A 27175-nucleotide genomic window follows, 5' to 3' on the forward strand; every position below is an offset into this window, starting at 1 on the left:
AATATTTCCAGTGCTTGGGACGAGAGAGAAGAGAGAAAATTCAAGTCCGTGTAAGAGCCACTTATAAGGTTTAGATAAGGTTGCAAGTCTCACTACCTGTTGAGGATCTGGATCGTATATGCGCATAAGAATGCCATACTAGGTCAGACCAAAGGTCCATCTAGCCCAGTATTCTGTCTTCCAACAAGAAAAGGAGTACTTGTGGCACCTTAGAGACTAACACATTTATTTGAGCATACAGATGTGGGGACCTGCATGAAAACCTCCTAAGCTTACTTTTACCAGCTTAGGTTAAAACTTCCCCAAGGTACAAACTATTTTACCCTTTGCCCTTGGACTTTCGCTGCCACCACCAAACGTCTAACACCGGTTACTTGGAAAGAGTTCGTTTGGAAACGTCTTTCCCCCCCAAAATCCTCCCAAATCTTAACCCCCTTTTTCTGGGGCAGGTTTGATAAAAATCCTCACCAGTTTGAATAGGTGACCACAGACCCAAACCCTTGGATCTTAAGAACAATGAAAAAAAAATCAGTTTCTTAAAAGAAGAATTTTAATAGAAGAAAAAGTAAAAAGAATGACCTCTGTAAAATCAGGATGGTCAATACCTTACAGGGTAATTAGATTCAAAACACAAAGAATCCCTCTAGGCAAAACCTTAAGTTACAAAAAGACACACAGACAGGAATATCCATTCCATTCAGCACAGCTTATTTTCTCAGCCATTTAAAGAAATCATAATCTAACGCATATGTAGCTAGATTACTTACTAAGTTCTAAGACTCCATTCCTGTTCTGTCCCCGGCAAAAGCATCACCCAGACAGACACAGTCTTCCAACTGTGGCCAATACCAGGTGCTTCAAAGGGAATGAACAGAAGAGGCAATCATCAAGTGATTCCTCCCCTGGCGCCCATTCCCAGCTTCTGGTAAACAGAGGCTAGGAACACCATCCCTGCCCATCCTGGCTAATAGCCATTGGTAGACCTATCCTCCAGGAACTTACCTAGTTCTTTTTTGAACTCTCTTATAGTCTTCGCAACATTCTCTGGCAAAGAGTTCCACAGATTGACTGTGCATTGTGTGAATAAATACATCCTTTTGTTTGTTTTAAACCTGCTGCCTATTCATTTCATTGGGTGACTCCTAGTTCTTGTGTTATGAGAAGAAGTAAATAACACTTCCTTATGTACTTTCTCCACACCAGTCATGATTTCATAGACCTCTATCATATCCTCCTTTGTTGTCTCTTTTGTGCACAGTGATTGGGGTGGTTAAAACATCTGAAAGATCACTTTGGCCAACCCACTCATTATGCCAAGTATTTATACCTATCCAATTCTGCATCAGTGTATCCCAATTTGAATCAACATCCTTGAAAATGACTATTTTTTTCCACAAATGGGCATAATTTACACCCTTTATTGATCTCCACTTCTGAGCCAGGCCCTTTAAGTTGCATTGCTATTAAACATATCATTAACTGTTTTAAACATATAGAAACTGTTAAAACATTCCTATTTAATGACTCCACACGAGTAATTTCTTTCTTGCTTGTTTACAACTTGCGCATTGCTGTTTTACAGTGTATCCAAGAGATTAGTCATATTCCAAGGTAGAGATTGTAGTTTACTGGACTGGAGTATTTACCTTACAGCAGTGGTATTTCATCCATAACAATGCTTGTTTATTATTAATTATTATTATTATTACAGTGCCTCTGTTTCAGCTTTATGGCACCATGTGTGTGGGTGGGTTTGTGCATGCCCCCTTTTTAAAGAAGCGCCTGTGGCAACCAGCTGTCAGTTCTCAACATTTCTCACTCAGTTAGTTAATAGGCTCTCTGATAACGTGGTAATCGGAGCAGTATAGGAACTAGAATATAATAGAATACGGCAGAACAGGAAATTCTTTAGAGCAAAAATCTTTTCTCAGAGCTACGTGGCAGATTCCAATACCACCATCCTGCTGTTCTTGCTTCTGGAGTTCTTTGTATGTAGGAAAATCAAAATATTGAACGTGAGATCAGCCATGTGGATCTGAGAGTAGAATTGTGCTCTCACTTTTGATCTTGTCCTGCAACTTAAAGTCTTTTAAGATAAAACACTTTTTCTTTTTTAAGATCTAAATGTAAATCTCTCACATGGGCAGACTGATCCTGTCCAGATGTTGGGTTGATATTTCATTGTTCTATTTTAAGTGCATATGCTCAGAGCCCCATATTTTATTTCATTTCAAGACTTTATTATAGTTTGTGATGGCAGCATTTTGATTATTTGAGCCTTTCTCTTGAGGGCCATGGAGAATTGCTGAATATGTTCAAGAAGGGTAATAGGAAAAAGAAGCAATATGTGCCGCTTCCCTGAATTCACAGGGCTGGCTCAAATGTCATGTCAGCTTCAATTAGAGATGAGCAGATAATGAAAAACCCAACATCTGGTTGGACACGTGCTCCTCTTCCCCAATAACCTATCAGTCCTTGGTCATCAGGGGCCAGATTTACTTAAAACTTTGTGAACCACTGTTTAGAAATATTCCTGCATCCTTGTCCTACATTTTGTATTTCTCTTTCCAGACTTTTATCGCTACGGACATTTGCATGATAACAGAATCTTTGTTTCTTAATGGTTCATCTACTCCTGCTGCTGCTTTGTTATACCAATAAAATAAAAACCAGCAGGATCTTATTAAAGGGAAAAAGGCAAAATACCACATTTATTGTGAATACAGAAAGAATCATGGTAAGCAGTTAGTTATAGCTATAACATTCCATTCAATTTCATATTTATTCACACATTCATACACACACACACACACACACAGAGGTTCTGCAAGGTTGCTATCATAGTTACCAGCCTTAGAGTTGCTCATGCCAAGCCACTGGCCAGGTGGCCTGGACATGAGGAGGGAGCAGGGCCTTGTCAGATGCTCATCTGATGCTCCTGGAAGTTGGTTTGCAGAATCAGACCCCAAAGTTCTCACTTTCTAGAGTCCATTTTTATAGGAGTTTCTTCCTATGCCAGTCTATGGGAATTGCTTCATCATGCTGTTGCTGAATCAATCAGCAGATAGCACATTCCTGACTGCTCCGTGCTGCTAGATGTTATCTTGTTCTTTGGCTCTCCCATTCTTGAGGCTGTTGGGTGAATTCCAGTCTGCCCTCCGGGGGTCCTCTGGTTATTTCCACTTGACATCTTCTTCAGCCAATGGACACTGGATTCTTAGGCTGGCACCTCCCTGATCATTCAATTATTATCCATACCAAGCATCCATCCACATACATCCTCTATCTCTATTTTAATCACAATTGTTAATACAACAAAAGGGCGGGGAGTCTCTGGGTGCTGTTTCTGTTGTTACAGAGTATTGCTTTGAGTTTCTCTCTGTGTGAATTGCTTTGAGAACAGACTCTGTCTTAGAATGTACTAACGCAATTAGCAGCTTGCAAGTTTCACACAGAGGGAGAGAAACAGTACCAAAAACCAAGAGACCTCTTAATTAGTAATACCCTGGAATTTAAACTCTGGGGAATCAAACTCATTTGTGATTTTAATATAGAACTTCTTTAATATGATCCAACAGCTTCCTTCCTTCCATTTGCAACATCAGAATTGTTATTGCAGAAGCAATTTTTGATGTCACAAAGAGAGGATTATGACTTCAGGTGGGAAAGAAGCAGCGGGAGCAGATGAACGGTTAAGAAAAAATAGTCCTGTTTTCACTCAAATATTTCTAGTAATTATTTTTTAAAGGAAGGAGGTGATGAGAAATATGGACATTAAAGGCAGAGACAGAATACTCTCTAAATACATGGTATACATGGTATCAGAACTTTTTTCAGAACATGTTAGCAAATCTTAAATCAGCCATGGAGATAACTAAATCACATTAGGCCCCATTACCAATAATTTTATTGCAGTTTAACATGCTACCTCTGAGATGCCCCTGCAGGCAGCTGACCTATCTGTGAAATGCTGGATTCAATAATAGAACCAGGCTTCCCCAGGCAGTGTTGCAGAACGTTATTAGGAGGTTGTTGGGCTGTCCATTTCAGGTTTGTTTAATTATAAATGTTGCTCTTATGCAGCCCTTGCCACTCTTATATAGCCCTTGGACCTTTGATCAGTCCCTTGCTAAAGGCTGCAAAGTTATTGTTCTTGGACCGTCAATCAACCCAGCTGTTTGAAGTCTCTGATTGGCAAATCGCTCCCTGGTGGTAAGGAGTGGAGCTGAGCTAAGCTAAGCTAAGCAGAGAAGACTTGGTATAAAAGAGTCATTTGATAGGCACACTCAGGAACAATGAACACAGACAGTTAACATGGGAGTTTGGAAAGGGAGTGTAAGAGGCTTTCCTTCTAAGTTCAGCACTAAGTGTGATATCAAGATGGACAGCAATGGAACAGTGGTAGTGGTAGTGGTGACCTGCATCAGATGTGACATGTTCTCTTTCCTGCCTGAAGACAGAAGGGACTTCTTGTACATGAAATGTACATTAGTGACTGTGCTGGAGGAAAAAGATTTTTGGATTGGAGGGACAAGCTGAGACACTATTAAGAATCAGAAGTTAAGGAGTTCCTAGACAACCAGGTTCAGGAAACACCAGTACCCCAGGTTCAAGGAAGAACTGAGCTGGCTACAAAGAAATGGGAGAGAGAGGAAGTCAGAGAGAAGACCTGGTGGTTCCTAACCACTAGGGGCAGGAGGTCATGGTGGAATTCTACACGATTGGAGATAGTTGAGGAGAGACTATGTTCACCAGCCACAAGAGAATCATCAGGAATTCCATATCACTAGAAGTACCAAACTGATACCATGTCCTCAGTGTAGAAACGATGGAAGATACCTCTCAAGATCCAGCAGATCTAAGGGAAGGGAGAGATTTACAGGACACACATGTGGATGGCAGCTTGGATCAACCTGTAAGAAAATCAAGTTTACCCACAAAGAGTTCTCCAGCTGTCCAAGATAGACAGATGATCCTTGTTGGAGATTCAATATTCAGAGGGATTGAAAGAACATTCTGCAATGGACAGGAGGACAACAGGATAGTATGTTGCCTTCCCAGAGCCAGAATACAAGATGCCACTCTAAGCCTGGATAGGCTTCTGAAGTCTATGGGCAAAGATCCATTTGTGACAGTTCGTAGCAGCATTATTGACACTGTGTTTCAGGATATCAGATGACTTCACAGAACTCAGAAGCATACTGAAGAATAATAATATCCAAACAATTTCCCCTGAGATTCTTCCTATCCCACAAGCAAAGGAAGACAGAAGGCAGAAGATTCTGGAAGTGATTTGATTAGGTAAATGATATAGGATGCAGGGCTTTGGTTTTGTGTAACGTTGGTCCATCTTCTATAGTTTCAATGGCATCCACCTCAGTAGCAAGGGACCAATTCTCCTGGGGACAGGCTGGTTAGAGTAGTTTGGAGGGCATTGAGATAATAGCAAAAGGAAAGGGTAAAAAGAAGGAAAATATGAGCACTCAGCACAAAATCAAGATGTTGAAGAACAAAACAAAAAACAAAGGAAGACATTCTTCTAACTAATGTTAGAAGCCTGGGTAACAAACACGAGGAATAGGAATTGGAATTGCTCATTTATTAACATAAATTTGATCTAGTTGCTATAACTGAAACTGGTGGTATGTTTCACACAATTGGAATATTTAAAATCAATGATAATAACCTATTTAGGAAGGAATGAGTGGGCAAAAGGGGAGGAGTGGCGCTCTGTCAAAAATGGTATTACTTGTTTCTAAGTCATGGATAACTTTGAAGAATATGAGGTTGATTGTTTATGGATCCATGCCCTAAAGGATAAAACACAAGATGGGGTACTAGTTGGTGTCTGCTACAGACCACCAAATTGCACTAGGGAAAAGGATGCCCACTCCTTACACACTTATCTACAATGTGTAGGGGAAAAAGAAAAAATCTGTCATCATGGGGAACTTCAATTTGAGTGACACATGCTGGAGTTCTCATGCTGCCAGTACTAAAACATCCTTGGAATTTCTAAACATTATAGATGACAGTTTCCTAACTCAAAAAGTATTTAATCTAATTCTATATTAGACTTCATCTGGACAGATGAAGATGAACTGATTACAGAACTTAAAATTAAAGGTAATCTAGGTACTAGTGATCTCGACTTGATCACATTTACAATGTACAAACAGAATAAAGTCTAGACCAGTTTACAATGCTGAAAACAGTTATGAGCCAAATCAGCTGGGAGAAGAATTAAATCAGAAAAAAATGAATAATTATTAGGAATAATTTAGGAACACTAGATGCCCGAAAAGCCAAAATCCCACAATTGAGGAAGAAGTCTATGCTGGTGAAAAAAAAAACTGGTTTAAAGGTAAAGTTAAGGCAGCTGTACAAAATAATGTATATAAGAAAGGGGAAGTTGATAGGACTGAATATAAATCAGAAAATAAAAATTGTAGAAAATTGATAAGGGAAGCCAAGAGGTACTAGGAGAAATCTATGGCTGGCAGAATTGAGGATGATAAGAAGGAGTTTTTAAAATAAATTTTAACAAAAATAATCCTGGCAATGGTATTGGTTCTTTGCCAGGTTGAAATGATAAAATAAGCAATAATCATGCAGAAAAGGAAGAGGTGTTCAATATTTTTTTCTGTTTTGTATTGGAGGAAAACAGATGATGCAGCCTCATCCTATGGTGGATAATACTCTTTGCATAGTATCTCTGGAGGATGTGAAACAGAAATTACTAAAGATAGACATTTTTTTTAAATCAGCAGGTCCAGATAACTTGTATCCAAATGCTTTAAAAGAGCTGACTGAGATGCTCATTGGACCATTAATGTTGATTTTCAATAGGTCTTAGAGCCCTGGGGACATTCCAGAAAACTGGAAGAAAGCTAATGTGTCATTTTTGTAAAAGGGTAAATGGGGTGATGTGGGTAATTATAGGCCTATTAGCCTGACCTCGATCTCAGACAAGATAATGGAGTGTCTGATATGGAACTTGATTATTAATGAACTACAGGACAGTAATGTAATTAATGCAAATCAACGTGCATTTCTGGAAAATAGATACTGTTAACCTCATTTGATGTCTTTTTTGATATTACAGGTTTGGTTGAAAAGGTAATAGTGTTGACTTAATATACTTAGGCTTGTGTAAGGCATTTGACTTGGTGCTGCACACCATTTTGTTTAAAAAACTAGAGTGATATATAATTAATATGGTGTACATTAAAAAATTAAAAACTAGCTAACTGATAGGTCTCAAAAAGTAACTGTAAACAGGGAATAGCCATTGAATGGTCTGTTTCCAGTGGGATCCCACAGGGACTAGTTCTTGGCCATATGCTATTTAATATCTTTATTAATGACCTGGAAGAAAACATAAAATCATCACTGATAAAGTTTGCAGATGACACAAAAATTGGGGAAGTGGGAAATAATGAAGAGGACTGATTCAGTGGGCTCTGGGTCTCCTGGTAAACTGGGTGCAAGCAAACAATGTGTGTTTTATATGACTAAAGACAAATTATACATCTGGGAACAAAGAATGTAGATCATATTTATAGGATGGGGGACTTTCTCCAGGGAAGCAGCGACTCTGGAAAAAATTAGGAAGTGGAGATGAAGTTGAACATGAGCTCCCAGTGTGATTCTGTAGTCAAAAGAGCTAATGCAATCCTGGGATACATCAACAGGGGAATCTTGAATAGGAATAGAGATGTTATTTTACCTCTGTACTTTGCATGTACGACTGCTGCTGGAACTCTGTGTCCAGTTCTAGTGCCAGCATTTCAGGAAGGATGTTGAAAATTTATACAGGGTTCACGAGGATAATTAAAGGATTAGAAAACATGCCTTACTGCGGTGTCATAAATATAAAGGGAAGGGTGATCACCTTTAAAATCCTTCCTGGCCAGAGGAAAAATCCTCTCACCTGTAAAGGGTTAAGAAGCTAAAGGTAACCTCGCTGGCACCTGACCAAAATGACCAATGAGGAGACAAGATACTTTCAAAAGCTGGGAGGAGGGACAAAAAGAAAGGGTCTGTGTCTGTCTGTGTGATGCTTTTGCTGGGGACAGAACAGGGATGGAGTCTTAGAACTTAGTAAGTAATCTAGCTAGGTATGTGTTAGATTATGATTTCTTTAAATGGCTGAGAAAATAGCTGTGCTGAATAGAATGAATATTCCTGTCTGTGTGTCTTTTTTGTAACTTAAGATTTTACCTAGAGGGATTCTCTGTGTTTTGAATCTAATTACCCTGTAAGGTATTTACCATCCTGATTTTACAGAGGTGATTCTTTTTTACTCTTTCTTCTATTATAATGTTTCTTTTCAAGAACTGAATGTTTTTTTCATTGTTCTAAGATCCAAGGGTTTGGGTCCGTGATCACCTATGCAAATTGGTGAGGATTTTTACCAAACCTTCCCCAGGAAGTGGGGTGCAAGGGTTGGGAGGATTTTTTGAGGGAAAGACATTTCCAAACAACGCTTTCCTAATAAAAATAAACCCAGATAAAGTTTGGTGGTGGCAGTGGAAGTCCAAGAGCAAAGGGTAAAATAGTTTGTACCTTGGGGAAGTTTAACCTAAGCTGGTAAAAATAAGCTTAGGAGGTTTTCATGCAGGTCCCCACATCTGTACCCTAGAGTTCAGAGTGGGGAAGGAACCTTGACAAGCAGGGATCGGCAATCCTTTGGCACGCAGCCTGCCAGGGTAAGCCCCCTGGCGGTTTGGGCCAGTTTGTTTACCTGCGGCCTCCGCAGGTTCGGCCGATGGCGGCTTCCATGGGCTGCGGTTCGCCGCTCCAGGCCAGTGAGGGCTGCACGAAGCAGTGGCCAGCACATCCCTCAGGGTGCGCCGCTTCCCACCAGGGGGCTTACAGAGATTGAGCTTGTAGAGTTTATATAGAGCCTTATAAAGATTGAGCTTCTTGAGTCTATTTATTTAGTTTAACAAAGAGAAAGTTAATGGGTGACTCCATTACAGTCTATAATTACCTATAGGGAAAACAAATATTTAATAATAGGCTCTTCAGTCTAGCAGAGAAAGGTATAGCATGATCCAGTGGATGGAAGTTGAAGTTAGACAAATTCAGACTTGGAAGTAAAGTGCAAATTTTTAATGGTGAGAATAATTAACTATTCGAACAATTTACCAAGTTATGGTGGAGTGTCCATCAGTGACCATTTTAAAATCAGGATTGGATGTTTTCCTAAAAGATATGCTCTCAGAATTATTTTGGGGAAGTTCAGTGGCCTATGCTATTCAAGATGTCTGCCTAAATGATCACTGTGGTCTCTTCTAGCCTTAGAATCTACGAATCTGCATGAAAACCAAGCCAGTTGTAACTGAGAAATGGAATCCAAATTAAGTTTTGGTCTCAAGCAATGATTACATATTTTCTTTTTCTGAAGGATATAAGAAAACGGACACAGTAAGCCAAAGTGTGTTCTATCGGTTTTACCCTTTGATCTAGGGGGTTTGTGAGTTTATAACCAAAAGGAGATTTTGCATTGCATTGCATGATTTAAACTTAAGTTCCTATCCTGCAAACACACACATGATTCATTGTACTTACATGAGTAATCCCACTGATTTAAATAGTATTGCTCACATGAGTAGTTTTAAGCACATACCCGAGTGTTTGTAGGATTGGTTCCTGTGTCATTAACATTCCTGCAGTTTCCTATAATTGAGAGAAAATGTATTCCTATATTACCTTTTTTACAGCAGTCAACATTTTTTGTCAATGAACATTTTGCAAGGTACTACACAGTAACATCTGACATGCTGCTGTTCTCCCTCACCCCCCATCCTATACTTACAATAGGAATAAATTGTGATATCTTTGATATTGTTGTGTGTAGTAACTTTTGATAAGTGACGGCTTGAGTATTGTTCATAATATTTTACTTTAACAGGTACTTTCATACTGTGCACATTTTTGAAAGAAATGACTTTCAGATATTAACCTTTTAAAGTTTCGATTCTTTCTCTTACTTTTCTTTACCATGCTTGTTGTTTATGAAAGGTATTTGTATATAACCTTTAGGATAGCAGTAAGTCCTCAGTTATTTTATACAACCAGGACTGGTCACTTCCTAGAGCATCAGACTTGGCCTCTTCTCTGTAGCAGACACTATAATAAGGAGGAGCATCTGGATCGGAGACTGCATCCATTGCTTCCCCTCTACTGAACAAAACTCTCTTCTCCTATCCTGCTGGGTGTGCCTTGCCCCACTCCTTCCATGCTCCTAGATTGTTTTTCCTGTCTCATGCCAGGGAACAGCAGGGAGCAGGGATTTACTGCCTGTCGAGCAAGAACTCCATGTTGAAAAGGCTAGCTAGAAACTAGGCAACGTGGCTGGGGAATATAAGACTCTCTGACTGCTTGGGTAGGGCCATATCATGTGTGCTTTAGGGGCATGGAGAGAGGTAGCACGGGTTTGTTTCAAGAGAGGGGAGGACTAGAGAGGGAAGTGAGGGTTTCAAGAAGAGGGGAGATGCACAACCTTAGAATTTAAAGTGTGGGAATACTTCCCCTTAAGCTTATGACTCCCTTCTTTCCTCCTCCTATTCAGTCCTGCAGAGAAGTCCTAAATTGTATCAGTGACACCAGAGTCATTACCCCAAAAATGGACTGTGAAGTCATCAACAAAAGACAAATGAGCCTGCCTGATGTGGCAAAGTGAGAAGCTGAGCTAGGAGGAAGCTCTAATTCAAATACATGATCACAAGCTATGTGTGAATGACTACCACAGACCTTACTGCTCAGCTGTGTGCAATCATCCCTGTAAGGATAATGGAGATTCTCTGTTAGTTCAATTGGTAGGGGTAGTCTGTGCTTTTGGGGAAGGAGGAATCTGAATTTGGTCCCCAAGATGTTTCAAGGGACCATGGTGTGCAGCACGTTGATAATAATTGACAGCTGTGACGTCCTGTTTGGCCATTGATTTTTTACCATAAAATAACAAACTTTGTAATACCAGTTCAAGGCATGTAGAAAAGGGCTGTCCAAGTAAATTTCCTGGTGTATGTTCTAATTTAATTGTAATTCAAAGGATTTCTTTATGTTCCAGCTACCGTTAAAGGTCATTAATTAGTGTTGTCATCTCTCATGACTTTATCATAACTCTTGGGGTATCTTTTAAATATAAAGGGAGAAAAGAAAAAAATGGTCTTATTTGTAAAATGGATACAGCAAAAATGCTTTGTGTTTTATTTTCTATTAAGATTTAATGGTATGTTGCAAAAACTTATAGCAGTTCATGGATATTATTTGAAAGCAAACTTTATAAATTAGAAAATAAGGTGCTTAATCTGCTTAAGAAATCAGTTAAAAGTATAGGTTTTGTGAGTTTCACTTGGTTTGTGAAGTTTGCATAGGAGAAAATGTTGTTTGGTTAGAGGACTGGGCGTCAGGATTTATGCAAACTGTATTGTGTGACATCAGGGTAATTATCTGACATCTCTGCATCAGTTTACCTGCTTGAAAATAGTGTACAATAGAAATTGTTCAAATATTTTGGCCTCATGGATAGTCTGTCCACCCAGTGAAGAATCCATCCCAAGGGCTTTTTCTCTAGGTAAACTGTAGTATTGCTGGGCTGGAGCAAGATAGAATGTAACTTCTAAGATGCACATAGCTCTATTATAGAGCTTTTAAACTCACCAAGGATTGCAAAAATTGTTAGAGGCTATCTCAGTCTTCTAACCTCTATCTTTATCCATGGAAAAATATTGCCAGAAAAGCATGTTTACATTTTGGAACATGATTTTCAGAGAATTATGCATACTTTAATACATACTGAAGTTAAGGACTGGCAGAGCACAATCTATCTTGGAAAATCTGGCTGATAACATTTTAAAATAAAGTATACAAAGTTGCTCAAATTTCACTTTCTTGCCTTTTCTGTTCTAATTTGTAGTGGTTTCCTACAGCCACCTATTGACTACTCTGCAGCCCAGAATAGCTGAAATGCAGAGTGCTCCTGGCATAAACACCCTCATGTCCCCAGCATGTTCTGATGCTGGAGGCTTCAGTTTGGAGAAGTATAGGGTTCCCTAAGCCATAGGGAATTTCCATGTGGAGTAGCATGAAGAGATTGGAACTTGACCCAAAATTGAAGCCGTAGAGTGCATTGCATTGTGGTTACCCCATTAAATGATGAGTTTGAAACTTGACTGGCCACAAACTTTGGCTGCTGAATTTATCACCCTAAAATGGGCATACAGCAGAGTTACTGTCTATGGTTTGTTTGTAATAGCAATCGCCCCAATTATTAAATAGAAGTTAAATAAATATAATCATACATATTAAAGCAACATCTTCTCTCATAACCCCAGAGCTGCTGTAAGCAAGCCTGATGCTTTAGATAAATGACACTGGACACAATGACAGGGTTTTATGACATTAACACCCCTAATCCCTGGTTAGCTAAAAGTGATCATCTGTCGCTATGGATATTTACAGAAAGCTGCCACCTTAGGTCCAAGGCCTCAGGGAAGTAATGTAGCACTTTGCTTAAAAAAAAGAAAAAAGAAATGTGATCTCGTGCTCTCTAACTCACGTGCCTTTTGTACTCGGATTAACTCTACCAGTTACTCTGGGTTTGTCTACACTTAAAGCGCTGCAGTGGTGCTTCAGTGAAGAGGTTACCTATGACGACGGGAGGGCTTCTTCTGTCAATATAGGTACTCCCTGAGAGACAGAAGCTAGGTCAAAAGGAGAATTCTCCCATAAATCTAGGACTGTCTACACCAGGGGTTAAGTCAATTTAACTGTGACAGTCAGGGGTGTACATTTTTCACACCCCTGAGCAGAGTAGTTATTGCTACACTAGGAAATTAGGTTGGTATGAAAGAACTTTGCCTGCTTTGAAGAGTATTAAAAGAGATTTGAAGACAACAATAGCTCAAGAAACATTACGTGATAAATGGGCTTTGAGTTGAGAGTGAGCGAATGGCAAATCTACATTTAAATGACAGAGTGGACACTCTCTGAAAGTTGACAGACTTAGGCGTCTTTAAAGAGATGTTAAATGTGAATAACTATCTTTGCAGTTTAAATCAATATAACTAGTTAAGAAAAGTCATATCCCAGAAACGTAATTCCCTTCTCCTACCGCTCACTTTACTCCCCTTCCAAGAGAGAGAGACAAGAAGTGTATTCAAATTCAACAAATACAAACGTAACTTGAATTCCAGTAAAGTGTCTAAAACCTTTTCATAACTGTGGGCTGCCTCAGAGGTCTAACCCAGTGAGTGCAAAATCCACTCGTGAAAAGTAGAACTGTTGTTGGAAGGGACAACAGAGAGCTTGTGAATCAGCTTCAGTTCTTTTGATTTTTTAAAGATAAAGACGTTGATCCAATGCTTAAACAGTGGTGCCTGGGTTCGCATTCCAGATATCCAACCAGCCTGGAGTATGCTCCCGACAGAAAAGTCAGGGGGGGAGAAACATTTGAGTTCAGTCACCCTTAACTGATCAATTCTGTACTTGTTGCAGAGTTGAAATTGGTATGGTGGATTTCAGGGGACATGTATATTTCAATCAGAGAGCTCAAAAAAGCATAATAAAAGTAAAGTGGCTAAATGATTATCTAAAATACTGCTGACATAGTTCAGCTGACAGAAGGTGAGCAGATTTAGTAGGATAACACACACATCTGTGTGCGTCGTGCCAACTTGATGTGGGGGCAGAAGTGATGATTTTGACAAATTGGATGGAGCGAAGATTATAGAGTTGTTTCAAATGTACTTCAAATCAATGACAGCCCATAATATCTATTAAAGACGCTAATATAAATTACGGTAAAAAAGTAAAGCAACATAGAATTTCTGCATGACTACAAAAGTGAAAGTAAGGCTTTTCTATGGACATATACTGCTGATATTGAAAAAAAATCACTTGCTATTTTTCTATTTTTAACTCATGTTTCTGTTGGTCAGAGGTCAGTAAAGGAAGGACTTATTTACAATAATAAGTACTAATGTGGATTCTGTCAATTAAGTCTGTAGATGAAGAATTTGAATAACATGACCACCAGTTTAGCTGCATGATTTGACATATGAGCTTTGCTGTTTAAAAAGAAAATTATGTACATGAAGATAATATGTTAGGGATCGATCTTGCAAGTTGATAAGCATCTTTGTACCAGGTGCCAAAAACCATCACCTCTCACTGACTTTGCTCATATAGCACCTTGGAAGAGATTTGTAGAAACTTATGGAATCAGACCTTACTGCATATCTTGAAAATGCCTAAATATAAGTCTAACTGCTCTAAGGTAATACTAGGGGAGACTAAAAATGGAAAAACACTTTTGTGGAAAATCTTGACACTTCTCAACTATTTCCATTTCACAGGTTTCAAAAACTGACCCATTTTCTGACCTTGCTTAAAAGTGCCATTGATCTTTTTATTAATGTACTAATTGACATATTTGTCAAAATTCTGTTGGAAATCATTATCAAACGTCTTTGCTTACTGAAAATTGCGGTTTCAGTAAACAAATATGTTCTCATACACAGTTTTCATTAAAATAATTATTAAACATCTATAAAATTGTCATGGGTTTTTTCTGAAAAACAGAAAATTTCTATGATGATAAATGTTTGTGAAAAGTTTGACAAAGATAAATATTTTTCGTCAGAAAAACGGTTCTGTGCAAAAATATATGACAAGCTCTAAATAGTACCTTGAGTATGAATAATGCTATTTATAAGTTATGTATTTATCTTACAGTTAGAAAACAACATGCCCATCATAACATCTAGATGCTTGTGCATTTAATTAAAAATGCACACAAATTAAGGGGTATCTTAGCTGACATAGGTAAAAATCAAACACTGTTGTATAATATGTAATATTCAGAATAATTATATATGTATGCTTTTCCTCCCCAGCACCACTAACAGATAAACCACCAAAGCTTTTGCACCCTTTGGAAAGTAAGCTGATGATTCAGGAGACCCAGCTAGGTAAGTAGCAATCATGTCATGCTGTTCAGCAAATTGTGCTGATGTCATCCTTTGTATTAATGCTTGATGATGATATTAAAGTTTACCCTGGAAGAACATTAGTGTCTTGCCACCACTATGCCTGGGTTCAATAAAAAATGTTTTGCACAATTGCCATAAGAATATTATTATAATTAAATATTGGTTAATGAACACTTACAAAATATGTATTACAAGATCCTCAATGTATGGACAATGTTAGCTGAGTTTGGTGTATCGTCCTAATATTGATCTCTGAGTCACTAGGATTTAAATCATATATATGTACTTTTACTTTTACAACGTGTTTATCTAATATACATATTTATGATTCAGTGAGTAATTAAGATTCAGTGTAAAATTATTCCAAATTGCTCTGCAAGACTTCTTTTGCTTTGGGGTTTAACTATAATTCCACAATGACATTTTGTAATTATAAATACTTGTGATGCCCACAAATCAGCCAACAGACAGTGAGACGTTAATATAAAAGTGTCCGGTTATTCTAATATACCACTATTTCAGAGGTTTGGAAAGAGTTATCTTACCCAGGACAATGTAGAGGAATTCATCAGTGGAGTGAGCATCTTTCTCCATTTCTCAGTCTGACTAGTGTGGGTGTTGGGATGTAACATGCAGTTTAGAATTATGGTGTGTGTTGTCTAAATGCAAATTGTCTAATGGGTTGACAGATGTTCCAGCATTTCATCTATGGAAACAAAAGGAATTAAGTTTGGTGGTTTAGCCTGGATAAGTAGCAGACATTTGTTGACAAAAAAAAAAAGCACTGAATAATGTTAAGGAGATACTGTTGCGGAGAGATCTAAAATAGGAGAAGTAGAAGTCTTGCAAATTAGGACTGAAGTTCATTGGCAGAGAGTTATGTACTGTGCCTGTCCATGCTATGCCTGACACTAGCAGTATTTAGTGCTCCTTCATTTTAATAAATGTAAAAACGGTGAGATTGGAAATAGTTGGTTAAGGGACTTTAAGGTTTTGAAATACATGCACATGCACCCCTGCAGTTGTAATGCAATTCCTTGAAGTATTGATTTCTGGAGGCATTGCTTTTATGCATAATGTCACAAAAGTACCCATGAGTATATGATATTGTGGATGGTTCTTCTCTCAGTCCCATGAAAAGCCAGGGGAGTATAGTTCAAAATAACTCTGCAAAACTGCCTTCTTGACTAATGTTGCTTTCATAAATATCATTGGGGGGAAAATTGATTTTTTTTTTTTTTTTTTGCTTTTTGTCGCTCTCTTTGCTAAATGTACTATACTGGTGAGATTAATTCAAAAAGAGCGTAATTATTAATGGCTAGCTAGTGGCTTTTTGTCTCTGATTTTTAGGATTAATCATATCTTTGATTTCTCAAAGTTCTAAGAAATAGAATAAATAATTTGTGAAGTGCCTGGTTATGGAAAAGGCATTTTTCAAAAGACTAAATAGTTGTGGATGAAAGTGAAAGGATTAACTTGAAAATGTCAATTTCACATACAAATTGGAAGGACTGACCATAAATTATTCTGAAGTGATAATGGCTTGGCTTGTCTAACCATCCTATAGGAACTATATCAATTAATTACTTAAGTATCTGTACAAAAAGCATGTGAGTGCCAGGGTAAGGGTGCAATTGTGAGATTGAATCTGTGTTGAATAAAGAAAAGGAGGACTTGTGGCACCTTAGAGACTAACCAATTTATTTGAGCATAAGCTTTTGTGAACTACAGCTCACTTCATGAAAGCTTACGCTCAAATAAATTTGTTAGTCTCTAAGGTGCCACAAGTCCTCCTTTCCTTTTTGTGGATACAGACTAACACGGCTGCAACTCTGTGTTGAATAACTATCTTCAAACTGAAGGTCCTTATCCTGCTAAAGTTTAGCATTTTTTTACTTAAGTCACATTAGTAGTCTCATTGACTTCAGTGAGACGATTCACATGTTTAAAATTAAGTAAATACATTACGCATTGGCAGGATTCCACCTTAAAAATTCTGCCACTTATCCATTTGACTCCTGTATCACAAAGAGATTGAAGCAGCTGACATTCAAGTCTGAATGTCAGAGTCTCTTCCCATGCTGAGAACCCCAGTAGAAATTAATATTGTAGAGCTACAGACTGTCTTAGGAGAAGCATAGATAGTGGTCGGTTTTCTTTCACTTAAAGAAAAAGATGGGTGAGATGTTTTTAGAGGCAACTGTAAAGGTTGGAGCAAAAACATTATTTTTTAGGCTGGCCATGTGAAAATATTCCTCCTTCCAATTTCTATGAGTCAAGCATTTGTAATTCCCCTCTATGCTGGATTTATCAGCACGACTGATCTTCTGCTTGCACCTTGTTCAGAATGCAGCTGCACATTTCCTCACGGATTTGAGCTACCATGATTATATTCAGCTCGCTTTGCGTTCTTTGCATTTGTTGTGTATGAATGGTGAATTCAGTTTAAATTAGCCTTTAATTTGGTTTTAAAAAGTTCTGACTAGGACTGGCCCTGGTTGTATTCAAGACCTCCTCCTTGAGCCCTCACCAGATGGGTTTTTGCACTCACATACCACCTTGTGCTTAAGGGATTCTGCCATTGCCTCTGAAAGTCAGTAAGCAATGGAGCTTTGGTTGTGGTAGCCCCTCTGGTGTGGAATGCCATCCCTCCTGAAATCTGTTTCATTTCTTTTCTCTCCACTTTTGTTTCAGAGGTGTTATATTTTTTAAATTACTATCACAATTGCTGTTCAGTTGTTCTGTTCCTATTGTTTTTTCTTTACCCATGTTGTTTGTAATTTTATAGAGGTTGACATGTTCTTTTTATTAGTTAATGGGAAATAGCTTTTATGATACTTGTTCAGAACCCTGAGCACTTATGAGTGGGAGAGGTGCTTTTTAAATAGATTATTTTGTATCATTGCTATTGTGTTTTAGAATAGTAGGAAAGTGAACATGAATTCGTCTATTAAACTCATATTAGGTTTTTGAAACTGCATTATTTAATTAAAATTTGTAAACAAAAAAAAAAACCCTCGCCCCACAATAAATTTCCACATACCTCTAGGAAATCAGGATTGATTTCCCAAACACTCCAGTCAGCTCATAACTTCCTGAATTCACTGAAATTATCTGTAATACAAACAAAATCCTAGGATTTCAGATTACAATGGATTTTTTTTAACATTCTAGATAACTTTAAATGTTGTCATACACTGATTTCTATCCCAAATAATTCAAGCCTGCTAAATTGAAAGTCTAGTGCCTGGTGAAATTAAAAACGAAAAGCAAAATCCTACTATAAGAATCAGATCCTAAGTTTAACCTGTTCCTCTGTCAATAATAGCTTACAATATTAGCTGGCATTTTAAAATAATTGTCTTTTCTTTTTTTCTCTTATTCTTTAAATAAACAGGTGTCCCTGTAATGCCTGGTTTTATTCTGAATATAGTGCTCTCCTCCAGAACAGTAGAGAACAGATGTGTTCACAGTAGACAATTTGTTAAGAATTGGCAAAGCAGCTCATAAAAAAAGATTGAAACATCAGCCACAATTTTGAATAAAAAATGAACTGAAACAATTTTAAGGACAGAAAAAGTTAGGTTGATTTTTTTCCTTGTTTTGTTGTTGTTTTTTCTTCTCCCACATTATCCATTTGGTGGTCTTACTCAGAACTGTAAGTTGAAGTGCCAAAATTCTGCAGAAAAAAGGCTACACTTGCAGTATTATCAGACACATTGAAAGCAGGAAATAGTCAAAAAACTACTGATGAAAGAACTTGTTCTTGCATGATTTCCAGCACTTTCTGAATGACCAAAAAGTTTTGGATAACTGTTTGGGTAAGAAGCCACATTTTTCTTCCGTTATCTGAACTAATCTTTTGATTAGTCCATCAGTAAAAATTACTTCTATATTCCAACAAACACACTGTTTGTTCTCCCCTGGTGGTCTGCAAAGTAATAAAAAGTAGTCCTATGAAACTGAATTAATTACTGTATGATGAATAGGGGCTCTCTTTTTTTCTTTTCCTTTTCTTTTAAAACACAAAAAAGATACTAACACTGTTTCGAACATATTGTTTCTAAAAGAGAGATATAAAGAATTCCCAAAGGTCAAGCTTCAGGGGAAGGAGATTAATGGTCCATTTATATCACAATGCATTTTATTAAATCTTCCACAGAAATTGGCCTTGTTAATGAGAAAAGTACTTAACTAGTCTAATCAGAAATTATATAAATAAACACAAAAATAAAAAGAATTAACTAGCACTCTGTGTGCCTCTGTTCTAGTACTCAATTAAAATGAATGAACACAATTTTCATGCAATGCATCTGAATGACATACCAATGCTGTTAAAGGAACAAAATCATCATCATTTTAATATATATTTAAAAGTTACCTTTTATTTAATAACACGCAGTATTATTAAAACGGAAGCGATTTTTAAAGATACCCATTTTCATAGTAGTTCAATGCTAGCAGCACTCTGCTTTTTGAGGTGGGTCCAGAAATGAGGGGTTCAGGGTGCAGGAAGGGGCTCAGGGATTCACATTGCAGGAGGAGGATCTGGGCTGGGGTGGGGGGCTGGGGTGTGGGGGATGTGAGGGCTCTGGCTGGGGGTGCACACTCTGGGGTGGGGCTGAGAGGTTAGGGGTGTAGGAGGGTGCTCAGGGCTGGGACTGAGAGAGGTTTGGACGGTGGGAGGGGGATCAGGGCTGAGACAGGGGGTTGGCACGGCGGGTGAGGGCTCTGGCTGAGGGTGCAGGCTCTGGGGTGGGGCTGGGGATTAGGGGTTTGGGTGAAGGAGGGTGCTCTGGGCTGGGACCAAGGGGTTCGTAGGGTGGGAGGGGGATCAAAGCTGGGGCTGGGGATTGGGGCGCGGGATGGGGTCAGAGGTGCAAGCTCCAGGCGGCACTTACCTCAGGCAACTCCCAGAAGCAGCGGCATGTCCCCTGTCTGGCTCCTATGCGAAGGCACAGGCAGGCGGTTCTGTGCGCTGCCACATCTGCAGGCGCTGCCCCTTCAGCTCCCATTGGCTGCAGTTCCCTGCCAATGGGAGCTGCAGAGCCAGAGCTTGGGGCCGGGGCAGCGTGCGGAGCCCCCTGGATGTTCCTGCGAGTAGGAGCTGGAGGGGGAACATGCCACTGCTTCTGGGAGCTGCGCAGAGTCACGGCAGACAGGGAGCCTGCCTTAGCCCCGCTGCACCACCAACCAGACTTTTAATGGCCTGGTCAGCAGTGCTGACTGGAGCAGCCAGGGTCCCTTTTCAGCCAGGTGTTCTGATCGAAAACCAGACACCTGACAACCCTAACTCCTCTCAGGCACGTTGAGCATGTATTACCAGGTACCTTTGGCCTGGACACCACAGAAAGAAACATCAGAAATATGATTTAACTAGATCACAACTTTTTTAAATAACACACCTGGAAACTATCTCGCAATAACTCATCTAGAACAGGTCATCCCTCCTATCTGTTCCACCAGGTAGGGGAAGAGAGTATTGTCTCCACACAGTACCAACTTTAGGAGCCACAGTCCCATTCCCCACCATCTTTAGGAGATGCCTTCTCCTAACCCACTTCCAAATTTGTTTCATCAGGGAACCAGTCCACTTGTTGCATGATTACTTGCACTGGGTACCTGCAAACAGGAATCACCAGCAATTAGTCTTTTATTTATTTCTGAGAATATATATATATTCAGAAATAATAAAATAAATAATAAGTAATAAATAAAATAAATAATAATAAAATATTATTTAGAATAATAGCAGGTTTTAGCATATTTGAGTACTGTTCATCAGAGTTAGTTTTAGAACAAATTCCTGTAGTAAAAACAGAAAGTGGGAGACAGTTTGGAAATATGGAAATGAATGTTGAAGGTACCCAAACTACCTTATACCCTGAGAAAATCAGAATCTCAAAAATATCTTTTTCCCCACCTTAAAATAGTATTTAATTTTTCAATTACAAAAACTACAAGAATCTACTCTTGATTGCACAGTGGTTGTGCTATCTCTAATTTTTTTATTGTCAAATACAGTCCACAGGAAAGTCAAAAAAATCTAATTTTCAAATTCTGTATTACCATTTTTGATAGAAATGCAGTGGCCATTCAAAGTGTGAGCCATAGGGTTTAATCTTCTTAAAGATCTCGTGAAATATCCCTGACACGGCAGTAACACCTTTAACAAAATAGTTGAAAAGGGAACAAAAATGAATATGGGAGATTGGAATCACTAAGGGGCTGTACAGGAGTACAGAATTAGCCTGTGAAATACTCTTAACTGCTATTTGTAGACCCAAACATCTTTATGCTTGAGCTAACTAGTCAAGTTGCAGCGTAAACTCCCCACTAAGGTTAATCTCAACCAGCTAAGTAGAAGTAGTAGATGGTAATCTGCATCTACATTAAAATAAAGATACCGGTAATAGATAGTGTGAGAGGGCTTTCCCTTCACCCCCTCCCCTGGTTCTTGTCACGCAGACAGAAAGCAGAAGACCAGAAGTCCGAAGTGCAGGCAATGTGATGTTTATTGGGGTTACTTCCAAACAAGCATATCCGTAGCTCTACACACCGGCAGAATCTGTTTCCCTGTGTTTCGTTCCTAGCAGAGCATTCACTCCATTTACTCCTTCCCAGCTCTGACTCCACAGAGCCTTGCCTGTGTCCCGGTTTCCCATTCCCCCGTCCCCATTTCCATTTCCCACCTCCTCCTTATTGGCAGGCCAAAATATACCCGCAGTGCATGTCCACAGTCCCACCCCTTTCATATCCCATGGGAGAGGTGAGGAGTGAGGTTGTGCTAAGGTCAGGAACAAGCATTCCTTTGGTCTTTTAGTGATTTATACCTTCCCAGCCCCAATCCTCCCTTGCCCCTACTGACTGGTTGCTTGACCTTTCCTTAAGATAGAGGTTTAGACAATCTTAAAGTGTGCTCATACACTCCCACCAGTGCCCTGTAACAATTTAACTGCTCTATCCCTTATCTGTTCCCATTGTACTAACAAACCCATCTGATAGAGGCAGAAGCAACACACACATTGTCTTTGTTCACACATATTAGTACAAGATATAAGAGTATCAAAAGGTCAAACCCTACATTCTATCTCAGGCTGACAAACAAGCCTATATACTAACAGGTAGGTCAGAGTTAGTTAGTGAACACGCTAGCTAAACTATCCTTCCCCCGTCCCTCAACCACCTAATTCTAGTTATACCCTAAAAAGGTATGCTTCACTATACATTTTCATACTTTCTAATGTTTGAGTTTCTATAAATTTATTCACACTGATACGGTCTTTCCAACATTAACCTCACTTTATTAAAGTGTTTTATCTGGGAATCTGAACCTGGTGGAAGGAATAAACTATTTTTTTATATTCATCATGGATGATACATACCCATATTCTCCTGCAAAGAGTCTGCACAAGGCCCTATTTACCAGTTAATCCTTGTTTTCAGGCTTTAATATGTGGTGCATAGGCGTCTGAGCAAGCTCTCTCCATTGGTGTAAATTTCATCCTTTGTTAGTCATAAATAGTGCAGACTGAATGTACTGCCACTTCCTACTTCAGGCTACCAAATTATTTCTTATGAAGATCAACACCCTAATCTTCATAAAGATCAATAATAAAGGTAAATGTCCACACAATTTTGTATGGAGAGAAGCGTAGAGAAACCCGTGATTTCTGCTATTAGTGATTGAACCTCAAAAGGTTTCAAATTTGAGTTTGGTTTGGTTAAGCATCCAGAAGTTTGGATTCTTATCTGAAGCTTACTTGCATAATCCAAAACTCTATAATCTCTTATCAGCATAGTAAAACACAATTTGATGCAGCAAACCTTTTGCAAATTGTTGTTGTTGGAGACAGCAGCATATAGCAAATTATCAAGAGCAAAACCCTAATAAAATATAGAATACCATATAATATGTAATGCAGTTTAGAAGTAGGCACATACGATACATGATTGACATCCTTTAAAATGGTACTAATAAAAAGCCCATAATCTTGTAAATTCCAAACATCAGGAACATGATTGTTCTGCAGTCATTTTGCCTTGGTTTTTGGCTTGAAGCTACACTGAGTGTTTCTGAATTATATCCAGGCTCTTCATCAGGACAAATGTCTAGTGTTGAAACATCTAGAAGCATTACCTGGTAAAATTGCTAAAATAATAATAATCATCATCATTAATAACGTTGCATAACAATACTGGGTAAAACTTCAAAGGAATGTGTTAACCAAGAAATATCAAAATCAGAGTTAAGTATTGTCATAAATATAAAGGGAAGGGTAACAACATTCCTGTATACAATACTGTAAAATCCCTCTGGCCAGAAGCACAAAATCCTTTTACCTGTAAAGGGTTAAGAAGCTCAGGTAACCTGGCTGGCACCTGATCAAAAGGACCAATAAGGGGACAAAATACTTTCAAATTTGCGGGGGAGGGAGGAAAGGTTTTGGTCTGTCTGTTCTGTGTGCTTGCAGACACAGATCAAGGAAGCAAGCAATCCAACTCCATTAGAATTAGTAAGTACTAGCAAGGGAATGCATTAGCTTATTTTTGTTTTGGCTTGTGATCTTTCTCTGTGCTGAGAGGAAGGTGTATTCTTGATTTTCTTTTGTAACTTTAAAGTTTGGCCCAGAGGGAAATCTTCTCTGTTTTTAAATCTGACTTCCCTGTAAGATTATCTTCCATTCTAATTTTACAGAGGTGCTTCTTTTACCTTTTTTCTTTATAATAAAGTTCTGTTTCTTTTAGAATATGATTGGGGTTTTTTTTAGTGTCCTAAAAAACCCAAGGTTGGTCTGTGCTCATCTTGTTTATTCTCAAGCCTCCCCAGGAAAGGGGTGTGGGGGCTTGGGAGGATATTAGGGAGGAGTAGGAACTCCAAGTTGTCTTTTCCCTGAGTTTGTCTAAATCACTTGGTGGTGGCCGCAGTACCTAATCCAAGATACAGGGGAGAATTTGTACCTTGGGGAGTTTTTCACCTAAGCTGGTAGAAATAAGCTTAGGGGGTCTCTCATGCGGGTTCCAACGTCCCCTAGAGTTCAGAGTGGGGAGGGAACCCTGACAAGTATTGTGTCCCAAATATTTCTGATTAATGACTAGTCACTATAAATTTAGTCTGTAATATCCTGCACTGGAGTTAAAGGTCTCCTGTGAACAGCATTCATCTCCACATGTAAAACTGACCTAAATAGCTTCTTTGGGCTATCAGTGAAAGTACAAGTAATTCTTGCTTTTTCCCACAGGAGCAGTCTGCTCTCCAATTGTACAACAATAACCACTTGCCAGCACTGGAGAGTTCAGATTAGCATCTGTTTGTGAAGTTCAAAATTGGAGTGATTTTACAAACAATAAGATTCTGTAGTTGAACATGCTTTTGTATCTATTAGGTGCTTTGTACTACTATTAGGGTTGCTATATATACAAAGAACAGGAGTACGTGTGGCACCTTAGAGACTAACCAATTTATTTGAGCATAAGCTTTCGTGAGCTACAGCTCACTTCAAATTATTCCTTTTCTTTTTGCGAATACAGACTAACACAGCTGCTACTCTGAAACCTATATATACAAAGGGGTTTCATTTTGAACAATCCTTCTGCAGCTATGGGAATTTTGAATGGTGCTAATTATTTAGTACCTGGCTGGTTTTCACATTTTTGAGCACTGCTATTTTGGTGAAAAGTTTGTTTGGAGCTAAAAGTAATTAAAATGTTTCTGAAGTATCCATTTATAGTTTTCTTCTACAGGATAAATTTTGGTAGCTGGGCAAACTGTAGTAATATTGATATTTTTAAAAGCTTTGTTTACTTAAAATTATTTATATTTGCTAACATACATAAAACATTTCATATTGTGAACATGGGTTTTATAGTTTCATAGGGTTTGTGCTTTGTTTCTTTGCTTTTATAATACTTTATGAAAATTTAAAGTGTTTATAGTACAGATACTTAACACTGAGTGGCCAATTTACCAATTATCCAGTTTTGGTTATCTGCTTTTCAGTATTTTAGATACTTCTAAGCCAAAAAGGTACATTCATTTAACTTGACCTTACATAATGCTACTTGATTCAGGGAGCGATCTTGACCCGTGTTCATTCTATGACATGTAGTGTAGCTTTATTATAGCATTGCAGTAGTGCTAATAGTAGTTGTGAATGTAAAAATAATGTTTTAAAATAATCATCCATTACCTATGTTATGTTAGATGAATCTGAACCAAAGCTGTGGCTCTCAGGACCCCTGAACTATGGGTTAGGCCTGAGGAGAGCAGAATCAAAATTGCCCTATCTTTACAATAGCTCAAGTCCAGATCTTGAATCTGAATATCTATTGTCACTGGAGTTTTTAAAAACCACATCTTGATCCCAGTTTTGTAGCTTGAATCTATTCAGTAATGCCTTAGATTGTTCAAAGCAAAAGGATTTTTTTAAAGACTTCACTGTTTTTCCTCTTTATTTTTCCCCCTTTTCTCTGAGGTGTGATGATGAAATTAGACTAGAAGTTCCATTTTATTTCATGGTTTCATACAGGGGAAAAATAGATGTAACCTGAGTGTTATTGCTTAAAATTCTCATCAATGAAGACTGCACACAGAAGAACCTAAATGCAACATAAGACACTAAGGTGAAATCCTAATCCCATTGAGCTCTGGTTCTGTGGAGATGAGTGAGGAAGAGAGGAGTGAAAGAGGGAGAGAAATCAATGAGACCAGGATTTGATCCTTAATTCAGGATTTACATATTCATAGAACCTTGTCTGCACTGGCTCCTAGTGTTTATTTCACTTTTGTGAAATATAAGTGTATCAATTAGTTTGTTTATAGCAACACACTGTATGCAGAAATTGTTGCACACTCATTAGAGTCACTAATCTGTAAAATCTTTGAAAATGTTTGTATAAAGGAGAACTGGAAAGTCTTACTTAGCAAGGAAAATATCTCAAGCGGGAGTTCACTATGCAAGAAATTCATACTCACTACATCAAATATTCAAAACCATACTTTAATTAAGCCAAATTAAAAATAATTCAGAAAAATGTATAGAAAGAACCACAAAATCAAATTAACCTCACCTAACATCGTGGCCAAATATGGGGCACATGGGAACTGAAAAATCAAATAGTTTAGTCCTTTCACATCTTTTTCTAGATGCTTCATTTGAATTAAAAAATGTTTGTGTTTTTGACTAATGTATCGGGGTTTGACTTTTTTTTTCCAGGGGGCTCTTTAAAGTAAGCATAGTGCATTTCTGCTCATTAAAAATGATAGAAGAACCAACTTCTCAGCACTAATTTTATGATTCCTTTAGGAACTGATACTAAAGATACTTATAAATCTGTTATAATTTAAAATATTTAAGCAGAGGGGTTTTGTAATTCTGCCTTTTCCAGGTTTCCTTCAACCACTGCATTTCATCCCAGTGAACTTACAATTAGAGGATCTCTGTCCCCAGAAGGCATTACATCACAGAATGTAGAAGTGCTATACCAATAAAGAGGAGTGAATTTACAAATGTAGCAACCACAATCTATTTTGCTCCATGGGTGACAGCGAATGTTACAATATTGATCTTTTATCCTTGACTCCATATCCAATATATAATTTTCAGTCTCCCAGTGCTTTCTTGAGTGTCCCAATGCTTTACATGATGTCTACACATCCTGTGGCAATGAGCCTCCCAGCATGGGTTGGCATATCAGGGCTAGCAGGTAACATTCTAGCACTCTAAAAATAGCTGTGTAAACAGCACTTTGACGTTGCCGCTTGGGCTGGAGTTTGGGTTCTGAAGCTCCCTGATCCTCCCTAGGCTTCGGAACCCTGCGTTCCAACTTGAACTGCAACTTCAAAGCTCTGTGAACACAGCTGTTTTTAGAGCACTAGTATAAATCTTACTCATCTGAGCCTGTCAACCCAGGCTGGGAGGCTCAGTGCTGCAGTTTGTGTAGACATACTCACGATATGCAAGGCCCAGGTCATGGAATGCTTTGAAGATAAGGACTGAGACCTTGAACATGATTTGAAATTCTATGGGAAGCCAGCATATAGAATCATAGAAGATTAGGGTTGGAAGAGACATCAGGAGGTCATCTAGTCTATCCCCCTGCCCAACCCCAACTAAACATCCCAGCCAGGGCTTTGTCAAAATGGGCCTTAAAAACCTCTAAGGATGGAGATT

The 27175-nt window shown here is 38.5% G+C and overlaps 1 protein-coding gene across 1 annotated transcript in view; it reads left to right on the forward strand.

The window, feature by feature from the left end:
* The window catches only part of IL1RAPL1 (interleukin 1 receptor accessory protein like 1), a 1127211-nt gene that overhangs the window by 841735 nt on the left and 258301 nt on the right, over positions 1-27175 (forward strand). The window contains exon 6 of the mRNA XM_043538004.1: positions 14907-14981. Coding sequence (XP_043393939.1) covers positions 14907-14981 — 75 coding nt within the window. The remainder of the gene's footprint in view (positions 1-14906; positions 14982-27175) is intronic.

Source organism: Chelonia mydas, chromosome 1 (assembly GCF_015237465.2).
Source record: "Chelonia mydas isolate rCheMyd1 chromosome 1, rCheMyd1.pri.v2, whole genome shotgun sequence".
Lineage (NCBI taxonomy): Eukaryota > Metazoa > Chordata > Testudines > Cheloniidae > Chelonia > Chelonia mydas.